Source organism: Myotis myotis, unplaced genomic scaffold (genome assembly GCF_014108235.1).
Source record: "Myotis myotis isolate mMyoMyo1 unplaced genomic scaffold, mMyoMyo1.p scaffold_m19_p_8, whole genome shotgun sequence".
NCBI lineage: Eukaryota > Metazoa > Chordata > Mammalia > Chiroptera > Vespertilionidae > Myotis > Myotis myotis.
The window spans coordinates 53,500,291-53,518,194 of NW_023416390.1; the positions used below are offsets into that span (position 1 = coordinate 53,500,291).

The 17,904-nt window shown below is 37.7% G+C and overlaps 1 protein-coding gene across 1 annotated transcript in view; it reads left to right on the plus strand.

Moving 5' to 3' along the window:
- KCNH7 (potassium voltage-gated channel subfamily H member 7) overlaps window positions 1-17,904 on the plus strand; it is a 407,166-nt gene that overhangs the window by 373,155 nt on the left and 16,107 nt on the right. Inside the window, exons 10-13 of the mRNA XM_036319925.1 lie at window positions 544-796; window positions 4,108-4,313; window positions 7,403-7,502; window positions 13,745-13,996. Of these exons, the coding sequence (XP_036175818.1) occupies window positions 544-796; window positions 4,108-4,313; window positions 7,403-7,502; window positions 13,745-13,996 (811 nt within the window). The remainder of the gene's footprint in view (window positions 1-543; window positions 797-4,107; window positions 4,314-7,402; window positions 7,503-13,744; window positions 13,997-17,904) is intronic.

Here is a 17,904-nt window from a genome sequence, read left to right on the forward strand (position 1 = left end):
ATGACACAAAAATAATCCTAGTACTGTTAACTAATAGCACTCCAGTATATGACCTTTGCAACTACAATGGCTATTTCAGTATTGTATTTTTATAAATTATAACTAAGACACAAGATGCCAGAGATAGCAATCCAAATTGACTTGAGATTTCTTCACAAAGTTGTCTTTCTAATTGTACTGCCTTTCATTAATTATGTCTTATTGATTGTCACATTGTATTATATCTGTGCACGGCATGAAGTTAAAGAACATAAGGCAGGGAATGAGAAGCAGTGTGAAACGTTGTAGGCATTACATTTTAATGAGATAACATTTGTGTTGAGTCTGAATGCCTGCAGTTAATTTAGAGAACAAGTATTTTAGTTAAAACTTTAACATGTTTAGCAAACCAAGTATTCATTAAGGTAGGCGAGGTAGAAGGATTGTGAGAACTCCAGTGTAACAATTATCACGCCTGCGGTTCTGTGAGCAAGAAATATATTTTATTTCAGGTGGAGGTGCCCTGTGTGCTGCGGTATGAAACTCTTCGCTTTTTCTCTTCAGGTCCTCAAGGGTTTCCCAGAATGTTTACAAGCTGACATATGTCTACATCTCAACCAGACTTTGCTACAAAACTGCAAAGCCTTTCGGGGGGCAAGTAAAGGTTGCCTTAGAGCTTTGGCAATGAAGTTTAAGACCACCCATGCACCTCCGGGAGACACTCTGGTTCACTGTGGGGATGTCCTCACTGCACTTTATTTCTTATCCAGAGGCTCCATTGAAATCCTCAAAGATGACATTGTAGTAGCTATTCTGGGTGAGTGTTTTAGAACTGGATGGGGACAAAGTCAGTTACAACCTGGTGTGATGCAGAGTTTAAAACCACATAAAAAATGACCGATTTTATTCATTCATGGGTACAACTTAAGACTGATGGGTAATTTTAAAGCTTCATTTCAATTCAAATCAAATTAACCTCTCTTGACTCTCACTTTTCCTCTGATGTGTAAACGGTTCCATGACACTCTTCTGTCCTTGGTAGCTGTGTAGGCATTTGATGGCCGTTATATGAAAGCAGTCAGTATTCTCCTTTTCATCTTAGAGGATTTTGGATTCATGCTTGATCCTTTTACCCCTTAAATAAAATGTACATATTGTAAGCATATAGCTAGAATGTGCCAATGCCCTGTTGGACTGGGTTTAGGTTTTGATGTATTTCACCTATTTGCCATGCACTTTAACCTGCTGTGTGCCATCAAACGGAATTACATGAGTCGTTACCTAGGAGATAAGAGCTATGAACTTGCAGTGAGGATATTATAATTAGCAATAAACTGGTTTGAGTGCAAAAGAGAGTCATCTGTCCAATTGGTCTCTTAAAAATATATTAAGTCAGGGTGAACATAGCTAAGGTATATATGCTGACTGGCTTACTTTTTGCTCATTCACAGTCATATAAGCTAATTAAAATACAAAGCCCAGGCTGAATTTAGTTCTGGGATTTTCTTTGATAATACCTATACTTAAGTACCAAAACTGTAAAGAATATGAAGATATTCTCCTTTTCTGTCTCCAAATCCACCTGAAATCTTCACAAGTTGTGATTATTAATTCTATTTTTTTAAAGCTAAGCATTATTTAAAGTTAATGTATTTGCTCTAATATCAATTTTCATTATAAAGATATGGGATCTGATTTCTTCCCACTCAATTCACATTTAAGGTAAGAACACTATAGCATATTTTTAATATTTAGAACTTTATTGTTTCAAAGTCTTTGATGGTTTCCATGGTCGGGTATATATGAACTCGTCTAACAAAAATGAAGTTAACAGCCCAGCTGCCATGACTCAGTGGTTGAGCGTCAACCTATGAAACAGGAGGTCACAGTTCGATTCCCAATCAGGGCACACGCCAGGGTCGCGCGCTTAGTTCCCCGGTGTGGGGTGTGCAGAAGGCAGCTGATCAATGATTCTCTCTCATCATTGATGTTTCTATCTCTCCCTCTCCCTTCCTCTCTGAATACAATACAATTATATTTAAGAAAAATAAAGTTAACAGATCCAAGGAGGTTTTTTCTAAATATGAAAAGAAACCAGGATATTTGCAAGCAAGTACTATTTTACGCTTATTGATGATCTTTAAAAGTCATGTAATCAATAATCTACATGCAATCAATAATCTATCAAGAGTTATTTAGTACATATTCGACAGGCACAATTTTTTTTTAAGTGTCTTGACATTCAGACAGAAAAATCTGAGTGGCCACGACATTCAGGGAAAATATTGGAAGGAATTTAAACACAAGTGGTGTGTAAAGATTTTGACTGGAGTCAGAGTGCATGGGATTTATTCATAGTTACTCTCTCCCTCCTGTTACCCATCTAAGTAGGTCACCTTGACCTAATCAGTTGAACTCTTTAATCCTCTTTACATATTCATAAAATTTGGATAAGAATTAGCGATTTCTTTATGAGGTTATTTAGGGTATTAAATTAAATAATGCACCTAAGCATTGACACAGTGCCTGGCACCTACTTAGCCTTTAATGAGCATTTGTTGCTGGCACCTACTTAGCCTTTAATGAGCATTTGTTGCTGCTGTCATTATCATCCTCACTGTTCAGCAAGGCAGAGGGGATGGGGAAGGCCCATCGGAAGCCAGACACTAAATAACCCAGGTTTGGAAAGACTTCAAGGACACACTTTTAGAATAAAGGCCATGTGATAAGAAAGTATGAATGTGTATGTTGAGAAAATATAACTAGATTATTAAACAATGGGATAAATTCATTAAAGGCAAATCCAAAATTGGTTACTAAAGGAAACAGGGTATGTTCAAATTGTACCCCTAGTTCTCTAAGTGGGAAAGTGTTCCACCATAACCCCATGCTTAGCATCTCCTGCAGAGACCACCCTGAGATAGAAAGTTCATGAGTCTGACTCACATAGCCTTTCTCATATTTCTGCATTGACAAAATTAGACCACACCTATATGACAAGGCCCTTTTTTTAGCAATGTGGGGGATAGCAGAGTAAGGCCATATTTGCTGCTTTCTAGTTGTTTAGCCAAAGAATCAAAACAAGAAAGTAGTTGGGTTTATACTAGGACCAGTGCACTAAAAGGCAAATTCTATTCAGCAAACAAACTAAGTAGTTACTATGAGGTGACTACTCAAGAGCCTGTTGGGCATGGGTTTTATATTTGAAACTAGAGGCCTAGTGCATGAAATTTGTGCACTGGGGGGTGGATGTCCCTCAGCCCAGCCTGCACCCTCTCCAGTCTGGGACCCCTAGAGGGATGTCCAACTGCCGGTTTAGACTGGATCAGGCCTAAAACGGCATTCGTACATCCCTATCACAATCCAGGACTGCTGGCTCCCAACCACTTGCCTGCCTGCCTGATTGCCCCTAACCGCTTCTGCCTGCCAGCCTGATCACCCCCTAACCACTCCCCTGCCAGCCTGATAGATGCCTAACTGCTCCCCTGCTGGCCTGGTCACCCCTAACTGTCCTCCCCTGCAGGCCTTGTCCCCCCCAACTGCCCTCCCCTGCAGGCCTTGTCCCCCCCAACTGCCCTCCCCTCAGGCCTTGTCCCCCCCAACTGCCCTCCCCTCAGGCCTGATCACCCCTAACTGCCCTCCCCTGCAGGCCTTGTCCTCCCCAACTGCCCTCCCCTATAGGCCTGGTTGCCCTCAACTGCCCTCCCCTACAGGCCTGATCACCCCCCCCCCCCGCAACTGCCCTCCCCTGCTGGCCCAGTCTCCCCTAACTGCCCTTGCCAGCCTGGTTGCCCCCAACTTCCCTCCCCTACTGGCCTGATCTCCCCTAACTGCCCTCCCCTGAATGCCTGGTTGCCCCCAATTGCCTTCCCTTGCAGGCCTGGTCCCTCCCAACTGCCCTCCCCTGCTGGCCATCTTGTGGTGACCATCTTTGACCACAGGGAAAGTCATCTTGTGTATTGGAGTGATAGTCAATTTGCATATTACCTCTTTATTATATAGGCTTTTTAGTTCAGAGATTAGTCAGTGGTTCCCTTCTACTTGTACCAAAAAACAAACAAACAAAAAAAAAATAACAACATTCAATTCAGATTTCTTTAATTCATTTTCTTTTTTTCTTTTTTAAAGGGAAAAACGATATATTTGGAGAAATGGTTCATCTTTATGCCAAACCTGGAAAGTCTAACGCAGATGTAAGAGCTCTAACATACTGTGATTTGCATAAGATCCAGAGAGAAGACTTGTTAGAGGTTCTGGATATGTATCCTGAGTTTTCTGATCACTTTCTCACAAACCTAGAGTTGACTTTCAACCTAAGACATGAGAGTGCAAAGGTATATGTGAACTGTTTGCTTATTTCTTATACTTTTGACATTTTATTTTATTGTTGGATTGCTCAAATACCTCTGAAAGGTCAAGCAAAATATTGTAACAAAACTACCAATTCTGAACATTTGGAAGAAAAAGCCTATTTAATATTGAATTTCTAAATTATAGGGAATGAATTTAGTCTAATTACTTTCAAATATATTAAATAACTCTAAGTAGGTCAATTAAATCTTACCTCTTAGGAACTCTTAGGTGGCATACTTGATATAAAATAACCTTGGCTTATATTGGACAACTATTTGTAAGAAATGGGTGATTCTAGAGTATTGAAAATTCCCTAACCAAATTTATCTTATACAGAGGTTAAATATTCTCTCAGCTATTTTTAATACCAGACATTGGTTAGTAATGTCTTTTTAATAATAAAAAAGTAAACTTATTCCACTTTATATCCATATTTAACATAATTTCCAAATGACATAGGTAAAAATTAATCAGGTTTATACCTGCATCAAAATTAGTACTTCAGAATGGATAGCATATGGTCTAATTTTAAGTGATTTTACATAAAATCTTTTTAAATGAGTTTTGAGAGTGTAGCCCTTATATCTCTCACTCTCCTCCACTATGAACATACATCCTTATGATCTACCACTGTTTTAAGAATATAGAACTTATGTAGCAGCCCACATTTATTATTAGATTATTCCTCCATCCTCCCCCCTCCAAAAAAAATCCTGTAATCCAAACTCCAATTCTAAATATTTTTTTGGTCAGAAATAAAATTTTGGGCTTTTGAAACTTGCCAATGTATCTTAATGCTAACTATACACTCTTTGCAAATAAAGATCCTCAAGTAAATAGCTAGGTAAAAGATGGCAGATTTAATTCTTCCTGGAGTTACAGTCATTCCCATGTACTGTGAGAGACTTAAATTTGTTTTATTTACAGTTGACATTCAATATTATCTTATTATTAGTTTCAGGTGTACAGTATAATGTTTAGACAATTATTCAATTTACAAAGCGTCCTCCTGATAATTCTAGTACTCACCTGGCACCATACGTAGTTATCACCATCTTACTATTTTTCATACTGTACATTGCATCCCTTTTCCTTTTTCACTGTTTTGTACTTCTAGCTCCCTTCACCTTTTTCACTGGAATACCCAACCCTCCTCTCATCTAGCAACCCTCAGTTTGTTCTCTATATCTGAGTCTGTTTCTATTCTCTTTGTTTATTTAGTTCTTTAGATTCTACATATAACTGAAATTATATGGTATTTGTCTTTCTCTGACTGGCTTATTTTATTTAGGATAATACCCTATAAGGTCATCCATATTATCCCAAATAATAAGATTCTTTTTTATGGCCAAGTAACATTCCATTGCATATATGTACCACCACTTCTTTTTTTAAAAAAAAAAAAATATGTTTTTATTGATTTTAGGGAGAAAGAGGGAGAGATAGAAACATCAATGAGAGAGAAACATCAACATTGATCTGCTGCCTTGCTGGGGATTGAGCCTGAAGCCTGGGCATGTGCCCTGCCTGGGAATTGAACCAGTGTCCTCTTAGTGCATGGGTAGATGCTCAACCATTGAGCCACACGATCTGGACCCACCACTTCTTTATCCATTTGTCCATTTATGGACATTTGGGTTGCTTCCATATCTTGACCCCTGTGAATCACACTGCAATGAAAGTAGGGGTGCGTATGTTTTCCAATTAGTGTTTTGGACTTCTTCGAACATATAACCCAGAAGTATAATTTCTGGGTCATAAGGCACTTTTATTTTTAGTCTTTTGAGGAACCTCCATACTCTTTCTATAGTTGCTACACCAATTTGCAATCCTACCAATAGTGCACAAGTGTTCAATTTTCTTCAATCCTTGTCAACATTTGTTGTTTATTGATTTATTGATGATAGCTATTCTGAAAAATATGAGGTGATATCTCATAGTTTTAATTTGCATTTTTCTGTCAAGTAGTGACATTGAGCATATATGTATTAGCTATCAGTATGTCCCCTTTGGAGAATTGTCTTTTCAGGTCCTCTGCCCATTTTATAATTGGATTGTTTGTTTTCTTAGTATTGATTTGTATGAGTTCTTTATAAATTTTGGCTATTACTCCCTTGTAGAATGTATCACTGGAGAATATGTTCTCCTATTCAATGGGTTGTTTTTGTTTTGTTTTTCTCATTTTCCTGATGAATTTCTTTATTGTGCAAAAACTTTTTAGCTTGATTTTTAAGGTCACTAGGGTACTAGATTTCACATATAGTGAAATCATATAGTACTTGTTTTTCTCTGACTGGCTTATTTCACTTAGCGTAATGCTGTTAAGGTCCATCCATGCTATCAAAAAGGGTAAGGTTTTCTGCTTTTATGGCTGAGTAGTATTCCATTGTGTAACTATACCACCTTCTAATCCAGGAGTGGGCAAACTTTTTGACTCGAGGGCCACAATGGGTTCTTAAACTGGACCGGAGGGCCGGAACAAAAGCATGGATGGAGTGTTTGTGTGAAATAATATAAATTCAAAGTAAACATCATTACATAAAAGCATACAGTCTTTTTTTTCAATAGTTTTATTCATTTCAAACGGGCCGGATCCGGCCCGGGGCCGTAGTTTGCCGACGGCTGTCTAATCATTACCATGCAGTTTAAACATCACAGCTAATTATAATTAGTTCACTCTCTTTTTTCTCTGAAATAATACACATTCTGCAAGGATTTTAAAAATTGTTATTGTTTTATTTTAACTTTACGAAGTTACATAAAATGCATTCCACATGAAAGAACATAGTCTCTAAATGTCGTCAACATCATCCCCAAACATTTCTGATAAATAACTTCTAAAGCTATAATTTTGCATATTATGGAAAATGGGAAATGATTAGAATTATTCTATCAGTCTACTTTATAATTTAGAGATAATCATTAAGCAAAGCATCATGGCTGTTTGCCTATACTCTAATAATTAAGTCTCACGGTGGTTGAAATCATATGAAATAGTAAAGAGTTTACTGATAATATATTATTTAAATTGAATAATCTTCCATTTTATCTTCATATCCTATTAACAAAGGCTGATCTCTTACTACGATCACAGTCCATGAATGACTCAGAAGGAGACAACTGTAAACTACGAAGACGGAAATTATCATTTGATAGTGAAGGAGAGACAGGTAATTCATTCTATTTATAAAGTTGAACTGTAGAGCATGTGGTTATTAGCTCTTTTTACTTAATTGCTCATTATACTTCTGATGCCAAGGGGAAACTTTATTCAGGTTTTAGGAAGGCAAATCCTTTGCTCTTATTCAGTAGCTAATGATATGGTTCCTGATTGACAGCTGTCAGCAATGTCATTCAACAAAGCCATCTGATAGCTACAAGGACATTACAAACAGAGAAATAGCATAGATTTTTTTAAAGGAAGCCAATTAATAACAGCTGAATAACTATGCCTCAGAATTCTGAGCAGAGTGTTCTGGAGAGAAGAGTCTTCTCACAGGCTCAGTGCTTAGTCCTCACACATGCAGGACATGCATGAAGATGGTATTCTCTGAGGTACTTGCCATTCTTTGTCCTCTCTAGAATTTTCTGTCCTTTTAACTACTCTTTATGTTTCACTCATAAATACAACAAACATACATTTAACATTTCATATTTTTAAAGAGCTACTCCATCTCTGAGAAACAAATGGTGTAAAACAACCCTTGTCCTCCCGAAGAAGAGAGATGATAAACCCTCTATTATTTCAAATATAAACACTAGGTGCTGTAACCAGAGTAAGCCAACCTCCGTGGGAAGCCAAATGAGGATACTTCTAATTGTGCCTGGGCAGATGGGAGAAGGCTTTCCTGAAGAAGCCTTCACTCTTTCCTCATGCTGATCCATCACACATTCCAGTCTTCACCTCATTTGGCCTCTCAGCAGAATCACTGTAAACCAATTCTCTTCTTCTTCTTATGTATTTCTCTCTTGGCATCTGTGACTCTGCACTCTTCTTGTTTTCCTCCTACTCTCACTAATTCTTTGAAACAATCGAAAATTATTATCTTTTAAACTCGGCCATTAGTTACTAGAATTTCTTAAGGCATGGTCCTAGGCCCTCTTCTCTTCTTATTCTATGTTTATGCTTACAGTTTTACAATAGTCTCACATAGGAAGTGTGCATATTTAATCCCAGACCATCTAAGCTTCAATCTCATACTAGTATACCCAACTGCTTATTAACCCATCAACTTGAGATCTCAAAGGCAGCTCAAACTCAAGATTTCCTAAACTCAACTCACAACGTCCCCCTGGAAACCTGTCTCTCCATCAGTTGCTATGTCTTTCAGTGGCACCACCATTCAATCAACTGCACAGCATTACCTCACTACATACCTACTCAACTAGGCACTGAAACTCTTTGGGTTTCAATCCTCATCTCTCCCCACCCCCTTCAATCTTGCCTACCACATGATGCTAAGGAGCTTACATTTAAAAGGGTATATTTTAAAAGAATAGGTATAAAGAGAACCTTGAACAAATAGAAGCTTAAGATATTGAATCACTTCTCTCTTAAAATGAATTTGTTGATGACAGTGGTTTGTCCTTGGGAGCTTAGCATTTCTTCTGGAAAAATAAAACCATTTCCTGACAAGAAAGAGCCATCAGTTTAGTTCTCAATTTGAGGAGGACCCCTTGTATTTCCTTTAATCTTCATCTGAAAATATGTTTTTAAAAATATATTTTTATTGATTTCAGAGAAGAAGGGAAAGGGAGACAGAGAGAATGAGATAGAGAGAAACATTGCTGTGAGAAACATCAATCAGTTGCCACCCATTCGTGCCCTGACCAGCAATTGAATGTGCAAAATGTTGGTGTACAGGAGGACACTCCAACCAACTGAGCCACCTGGCCAGGGCGGGCACCTTATATTTTTTGAAGGTATCATCAAGTAGTTCTCTCTTTCCTTCCTAAAATTCTGGCATGGAGGTGCCCAGGACCTTCCTAATTTGACTAGGGTCATTGTACCAGGAGGTGCTATAGTTCTTGAGATAGAAATAAAAAGCTATTGTTACAGATAATGAAGAATAAAAATAAATCTTCAATGACCTATTGAGTGGACCCGAGCATTGAAAATATGATTGGGTAGAATAGAAGTAAACGAGGTATAGCCAGTAAGAACATGTTGAAAATATTCTCTAAGGAGTCTACAAAGTTAGATCAGATTGTGCGTACCTCAGAGTGTGCCATTATGACCCACTGGGTTACTGGGAATATTGCTTTTAAATTTTTACATTGTTCATATTTTATAACATAGATAATATATTAATACAACAAAATGTGTGCTCCACCCTGTATAATGGCACATGAGCTACAAACACACACACACACACACACACACACACACACACACACACACACATTTTTACCAATAGCATTTTTGTGACCAAACATTTGAAATAGTCTGCTCAACTCTTTCTAGGGACAGAAAATTTAGTATCAAAGTTGTTACTAATGATTGATTTAGGGAATCAATAACCATTTGTCAGGGAATAAGCCAATGAGAAAAGCAATGTAACAGATCCAAGAAACAAGGAAAAATAATCAAAATACTGTTAATGATGTGTCCATGCCAACCAAAGGAGTGGAAATTAAAGTAAAACAAAATGTTCATCATCCTCTTTCCACTGGACTTAGATGGTACCACACATTGCCTTGAAAACAGGAACCCATTTTAAGATATATTATTTACACATTATAAGAATAGGGGAGAAAGGCTGCAGTTTTCTCATTTTCCTACCCATATAATTTTTATTAAAATTGGCAGGCACTTCTATATATTTCAACTGAATACATGTAATGTCCCAAAATATGAGAGTGGAAATATCTTGAGCTCATCACACCTGGCACTTCATTTATTTAGCAATAAACTTTCTCTCTTTGTAATAGTAGCTTAGTGATTAATGATTTCACAGGGTCTTTCAAAAGTCAGTAAGCTTTGAAAGTGTTTCTCCAAAATAAAATAACTTCTATGAAAGTTATTGAAGTAAGGAATAAATATATACATTGTTAAACTTATTTTTGGAGAACAGGCATAAGTATAATTATAATTTTATTAAATTATTTAAATATATTGGTATTATACTTTGGCCTCTCTGGAATATCTTCTCTAATAACAAATAGTGACTATCTCTCATCCATTTCAGCAATACTAGTTTATAAGTGTATCTTTATTTCTGTTTTTAAGGTAGTTTTAAATTTTTCATCTTTTATTTGTACAGAAAAATGATACTAGTCTTCATTCTTTGAAACTAGAGAGAAAGTAAGGCATTTGAAATCTAAAGAAATAATATATTTTAGAGGTCAATTTTCCAATGAAATCAATTTTTAAAATGCATCTTCCTGGAAATGCTCAGCTTTTTGAAAAATTGTTACCAGTAAGAAATCTAACATTCAGATGCTGAGAGAGTGCATTAAATGTCTCCCTTTGTCCAGAAGTTGATCTACCTGTTAGTTCTGACAAATAAAATGGTAATTAATCTGAGAGAAAGACTCCATCTGGACACTCCTTTTCTGTGCTGTTCAAGTCATTCTGAACACAGAGAGACACCGCAGGACCAATCACAAAATGCTTTAGAATTGTGTCCTATGAGGAAAAGAAAGATGAATTGTCAGCCTGCAGAAACAAAAGATTTTAAAAATAGTTTTCAGTCATCTAAATCAGAAAGGAACTTTCAGGCTTAACTAAACAGGCTTTTTTTTTTTTCCAAAATGATGGTAACAAGTGATTAGACAACCTCGCTGCTAGCAAAGAGGAAAATGTTAAACACTTTCAGATCAATGCTCTCAGAACAATATTTCTAAGTAGAATAAAAATAGCATTAAGAAAAAAGTGGTACCTAATACTATTTAATAGCCATCAAATAATTTACTTTAACTAAAAAAAGGCAGAAATGAAACAGGCCATCAAAATCTAGAGGTACCTGGAAGCTCATTAGAATGCATTTCAGCCCAATTTCATGTATTCCATCAGCCAACCTCCAGCCTCAGCCTGAGCAGTTTCTATTTTTAACCCACAAATAGATTGTCATTTCCACTTTCATTGTAGATGATAGAAGATGAAGCTGTGATTTATTTAGTAGGGAATAAAAAATTGTTGTTGCAGACAAGCTGCATCAAAGAAACCATTCAGATGTCTGTGTTCTGGGAGGCAGCTGGCTGACTGTCAGGTGGCAAGGAACATGGAAATAAAGATGGAGGAATTCTCCTTAAGTAGTGGAACAATTCAAAGATATCAAACGATTTCTTCTTCTTTCATGATCCTGCTTTTACATGGAATTTTTGCTAAAGGATTTAGATACCAAGAACATGAAGTAATCTCCATTTCACTTTAGAACTAAATAATAATCCTTCACTCACCACATTTTGTGAATACTTAACCTGAGTGGAAGTCAGCAAACTACAATTTAATTTAACAATATATGTTAACTGATGAATTTGTCCCTAAGCATCCAAAATTAGACCATAAATTTGTAAACAAAGACTGAGGTTCATGGAGCAAGTCCAACAAGGACATTTTACTGGTGATGTGTGAGGATTTAAAAACCTACAGAGGCCTTCCAAGACCTCTCAAGCCAAAGAGACAAAGTGATTCAATATTTTTAAGCTACATTCAACACAAATATTAACGTTAGCATTTTCATACTTAGAGCCAAATGAATGAATGGTTAAATCAGTCTGCATTTGATTCTGCCAGAAAAGATACCTTGAAGGTGTTTAAAAGAAAAGCTCATTCAAACGCCCCTGGTGGTCAAACTGCACAAAGGTTTACTTAGCAGCAGCAAACTGCTGCAATTCACTTGGCAGATATGAGGATAATTTAGAAAAGTGAAGCTTTTACTTTTTAAAAAAACATCTATCAACCTAAAATTGGAAACTATTATTTCTTAAGGAACAAAATTATATATTCATAAAGTGGGGAATGTTGATCAAATTTTCAGGAGGGGAGAAGTTAACCATCAAAGTAAACAGGAAGAAATGACAAGAATGAAGTTCAGAAGCTGAAAGAGGCTGTGTCAGTGACTCTGGAGGGAAGAGGGTTTGTGCAGGAAGAGCTGATCGAAATACTTACAACAATTAGATTAGTGGTTGAGTAGAGAAACATAAGTGACACTGCGTGATCAATGATGTCTACAGTGCTTGAGCTCGGAAAGGTCTGTGGTCTTCTCAGCAAAAATGAAGTCACTGAGCAAGTGTGAATTCTTAAGGACAATAAATTGAGCTATCCCCTTTTGTTATATTAACTTTAATTGACAGAACACTGACTCCTTAATAACAAGTTTACATGAGGCTGACTTTTGAATTCTATCCATTTTTACACTGGGTTGCTTTCTGGCTTCTCATATTTTAAATTATGATTTTTTAAATAAAGAAAAAAATCTCTAATTTCTACTCCATATGGGAATTTTAAAAAACAATTGGAAGTGTCTCTGGAGTGGCCTTAAATCAGTTGTGTGTTTTTTTGCCTTCTATAACAACCAAAGCAAGCACAACCAGTCAGAGCGTAGATGGAGACACTGTCTCAACCATTTCTCTAGAAAGTGATATAGTATGTTGGTTAGTTATTAGCAGTAACCAGATGGAGAATTATACTGTCTCCCCAGGAAACTAATGGAAACAACCTCTGGTATTTGTCTCTTTGAGTGTTCTTGCTGACATACATTCTAACACAAACTTAAGGGCTGAAATTATCCTGATATTTCTGCATAAAACAGTTAATAGGCACTACTGGCTATAATGTAATTGGTAAACCCACCTTAATTACTGTATTTAGCTTTATGTTCTTTGCAACATGCTACACAAACAAACTCCAGAATTCCAAGGCCATTACATTGATGTCTGCAGTTGAAATTCAGCTGCCAGCCTTTAGCACAAAGAGCTTCCAGTTTACACCTTTGCAATGTATGAAGGTCTCTACAGATGCCAGGGAGTGAAATTTAAAAACAAACAACAAGCTGCCTAGTGCTGATATTTTAGAATTGGGACACATTTCTCCTCCCTTTTTATTTCCTTAAGAGATAATGCATCAGATTTCAAGAATAAAAGTAATTGTTGAGCAGCAGGCATAAGCCTGCAAGTTATCTTACAGTGTTATTTTTCCCTGAAATAAAATATTATTACTTTCCAGATTATCTTTTAATTTTAAAATGAATCATGTATTTCATTAGAATAATCTAATATTCCCCAAATTAAGAAAAAGTCTAGTAATTAGCTACTTTTTTAACAGAAAAAAAGAGAAAGAACAACTTTTCTGGTGATTTTATAGAAATTAAGTTATTCAAAGAACATCATATAAGTAGTGTAATATGCATAGAGTATCATATTTAATTATCTTCTATAAAATAACTTTCCTTGATAGATTTTGGGAAAGGAAACAGTACAAATGATGCTGAAGATTCTGGAGACACCATAAGAAATTATCAGAGTTCAAAAAAACACACAGAAGAGAAAAAAAGCAGATCTTCATCTTTCATCTCCTCCATTGACGATGAACAAAAGCCTCTCTTCTCAGGAATAGTAGATTCCCCGCCAGGCATAGGGAAAGCAACTGGACTCAATTTTAAAGAAGTAGTGCCCACATCAGGAAGAATTCACATAGATAAAAGAAGTCACTCTTGCAAAGGTAATTGAGTTTCTCGGGAATCAGGTTGTCTCTCTTTGGTGCTCATCATAAAATGGCGACTTTTCACAAATAACTGCAATAACACATGTTACTCTTATCTTTTGCGATTTCATAAAATATTTGCAAAGAGTTCAAATCTCGCCGAAGCCGGTTTGGCTCAGTGGATAGAGCGTCGGCCTGCGGACTGAAAGGTCCCAGGTTCGATTCTGGTCAAGGGCATGTGCCTGGGTTGTGGGCACATCCCCAGTGGGAGATGTGCAGGAGGCGGCTGATCGATGTTTCTCTCCCATCGATGTTTCTAACTATCTCTCTCCCTTCCTCTCTGTGAAAAATCAATAAAATATATTTTAAAAAAAAAGAGTTCAAATCTCAGATCACCTACAAATCGTTTGTACCATTCTGGAATAGTGGTAATTATTCCCAAGCATGAGAGGTTTTTTTGTTTGTTTTGTTTTTTATCACCAATCACACTTAATGTAATGACATGGAGAAGCCTGGTGGCTTATAGCATGAAAGGCCAATGCAATAACACTACAAGTGCTCAAAGATTCTTTTTACTGGGAATTATGAGAAAATTAGTGGAAATACCTCTAAATAAAGTATGCTCTTGATCCAACTCATTTGAATACATTTATTTAACATCTTCACCAAAAGAAACACCCAAATATATGGGTTTTGCTGTAGTAAACATGCATGAGAAGGATAATAATGAATGTAAATTTGATGCTAAAGGATGGGAAATTCAGAAAAACTTGAGAACTATCACTTGGAAGAACAATTAGCTTAGAATAACCAGAGCTATATCTACAGATCTTGTTAGATTTATCTCTTTAGTGGGTGCGAGAATAGGTGTGGCTCAGATTACTTGGGTTCCATTTATAACTCTGTCACTTGCTCCCATTAAAACTTAGGAAAAGTGACTAACAAACCCCACTAAGACTCAGTTTGCACATCTTTAAGGTAGGAATATTTTCCAAATAACTAATCAATTGTCATTGTTAACAAGATAACCAGCATAAATTATCTATTCTGAAATACAGTCCCCAATTAGGTTTAGTATTTTCTCACAGGTTTTATTTTTCTAAACCTTTAATCATTGAATATATCCCTGCATATATAAAAAAAAAAAATCAAAGGCATAGAAAAAAGTCAAAAGAATATCACAGAAATAAAGTAAAAATGAGATGTTCTCAGACTAGCAGGATAGCAAAATTATGGGACAAAGTAAATATTATCTATCCATGTCACCATTATTTGCAGTGACTATATTTAACAACAAAAGTCTTATTGAATCCTGGATGTTTAGGCTTTACATTTTTCCACAGCTACTTTCCCTATCTTATCAAATCAATTTTTGCCATGACCCCACATTGAAGTAAGCTAAGAATATGTTCTCTGGACAATCTAAAATCTTGATGAAGTGGGTGAAAATAGTACCTCATTTATCACAGTGGAAGAATGGAATATTAGATGTCATTACCAAATGCCCCATTTTAGTTATTTATGAAAATGAATTTTGGGAAGTGCTAAAAAGAGGAAAAGGTTGTATAGTGGAAGTCAAAAGTTCTGAAGAGCTTGATGAACCATCTCTACTATCTCCAAAAGTCAGCCTAATGTGGGCCTGACTTTTTTTAAAAACTATGTTTTGAGTTTTACCACTGGATTTTGAGCCTCAAGTGACAAGTTATTGAAGATATATTTTTGGGATTTTATTCAACTTTATAATACCTCTGCTGACTGAATTTTCATGCCCTTCATCTTATGTTTTTCTTTGCCACTTCTTCCAATTATTTTTAATTATTCTACATGCACAATAAAATAGTATTCCAACAAATAATTTTAATATCTGTAAATTTTTAATTTTCAAAAATTTATAATGCAATCTTTATTCAAATAGTAAATAACTACTTTGAAACTGCATAGCTAAATATGCATGTCAATTGAATAAATATAATTGATGTCATATAACATCAATGTGACACACAGTCAACCTGGTTAATTAATATGATTAACAAATAAAGTATCACTAAACCACTGCAAATTTCATTCCCTAATGATTATTTAAGGTGAAGTAATGAGGGATGTTTGAGAATTTGAATAACATGTAGGGTGCACCTGTAACTGCTGCAATTTGAATCACTAACCCCCTACAATTTTTAGATTTTTCGTTAGTAGGAAATTTCCCTCACTCACATTCCTGGCATTTGTCCTGCAAAGCACCTTTCAGGCAAAACTAAAAAGAAACAAACAAGCAGAAAAAGAAACAGACTCTGATCATACTTAGATTGAGGTCAAAAGTTGACCCTGGGAAAATTGTGTATCCAGAGAAAAGTGAAAGTTTACTTTCTGTTTATCCATTTCCAGGAAAGTATCTTGCAACTATAGCAACATTTTCCAAGGCAACAGAGTGCAGATTTTTTTTTTTTTTTTTGAGCTATATTTAGAAAGATGTTCATTTTTTTAAGACCCTAAGCAGGATTTCCCTCTTGAACTTTTTTTTTCATATTGCTGTTAAAACAGGCACACCATACCTATCTAGATTTTAATAAAAGAGTACATTATAGTTAAGGAAGCCTCTATTTAAGTTTACATTTTATTCGTGTCTTCTAAGTGAACATGATCAGTTTTTTTTCTTTGAGCGCTGAAGAAAAAATATAAGCCTGTATCATTTATTCCATGTGATCCACCGTTGTTCTTTAAATATCAATTTATTATATACTAGAGGCCCGGTGCACAAAAATTTGTGCACTCAGGGGAGAGGGGGGTCCCTCAGCTTGGCCTGTGCCCTCTTGCAGTCTGGGACCCCTCGGGAGATAACGACCTGCTGGCTTAGGCCTGCTCCCGGGTAGCAGAGGGCAAGCCCAATCCCTAGGTGCAGCCCCTGGTCGGGCTCAGAGCAGGGCCGATTGGGGAGTTGGGGCACCGCCCCCTGTCATGCACAGAGCAGGGTGGATCGGGAGGTTGTGATGCCACCCTTAGTCACGCTCAGGGTAGGGCCGATTGGGGGGTTGGGGCACCATCCCCTGTCACATTCAAGGCAGGGTTGATGGGGAGGTTGCGGCGCCACCCCCTGTCACTCACAGAGCAGGGCCAAGCAGGGGGGTTGGGGCTCTGTACCCTGTCACGCACAGAGCAGGGCCAATCAGGGGGTTGGGACGCAGCTCCCTGTCACGCACAGAGCAGGGCGGATCAGGGGGTTGGGGTGCCGCCACTCTCACACTCAGGGCAGGGCCGATGGGGAGGTTATGGCTCTACCCTGTCACACACAGAGCAGGGCCCGTGGGGGGCGGGGGGAGGTTGAGGCGCCGCACCCTGTCACACACAGAGCCGCAGGGCAAGCAGGGGGTTTGGGCGCTGCCCCCTGTCACGCTGATCCCGGTGCCAGGAGGCCTTGCGGCTCCGCTGATCCCAGTGCTGGGAGGCATATTACCCTTTTACTATATAGGGTAGAGGCCTGGTGCATGGGTGGGTGCCGGCTGGTTTGCCCTGAAGGGTGTCCTGGATCGGGGTGGGGGTCCCCACTGGGGTGCCTGGCCAGCCTGGGTGAGGGGATGATGGCTGTTTGCAGCTGGTCACACACCCTTCAGGGTGGGGGTCCCCACTGGGGTGCCTGGCCAGTCTGGGTGAGGGGCTGAGGGCTCTTTTCAGGCTGGGGGTGACTGAAGCTCCCAACCGCTCCTTTTTTTCTTTTTTTTTTTATTCTGGGCCAGCTTTAGCTTTGAGGCTTGGCTCCAGCTCTTAGGCCTCTGCTGCTGAAAGTAGGTTTCTGGCCTTTGCTTACAATGTTGCGATCCTGCTGGCTGAAGCCCAGCAGGTTTCTGGGCTTTTGTTTAGCTTCTATGTTTGTTACATAGTTGCTTGCAGCTCAGAGGCCTACAGCGGCAGGCGGGGAACATTGGAGTCCTCCG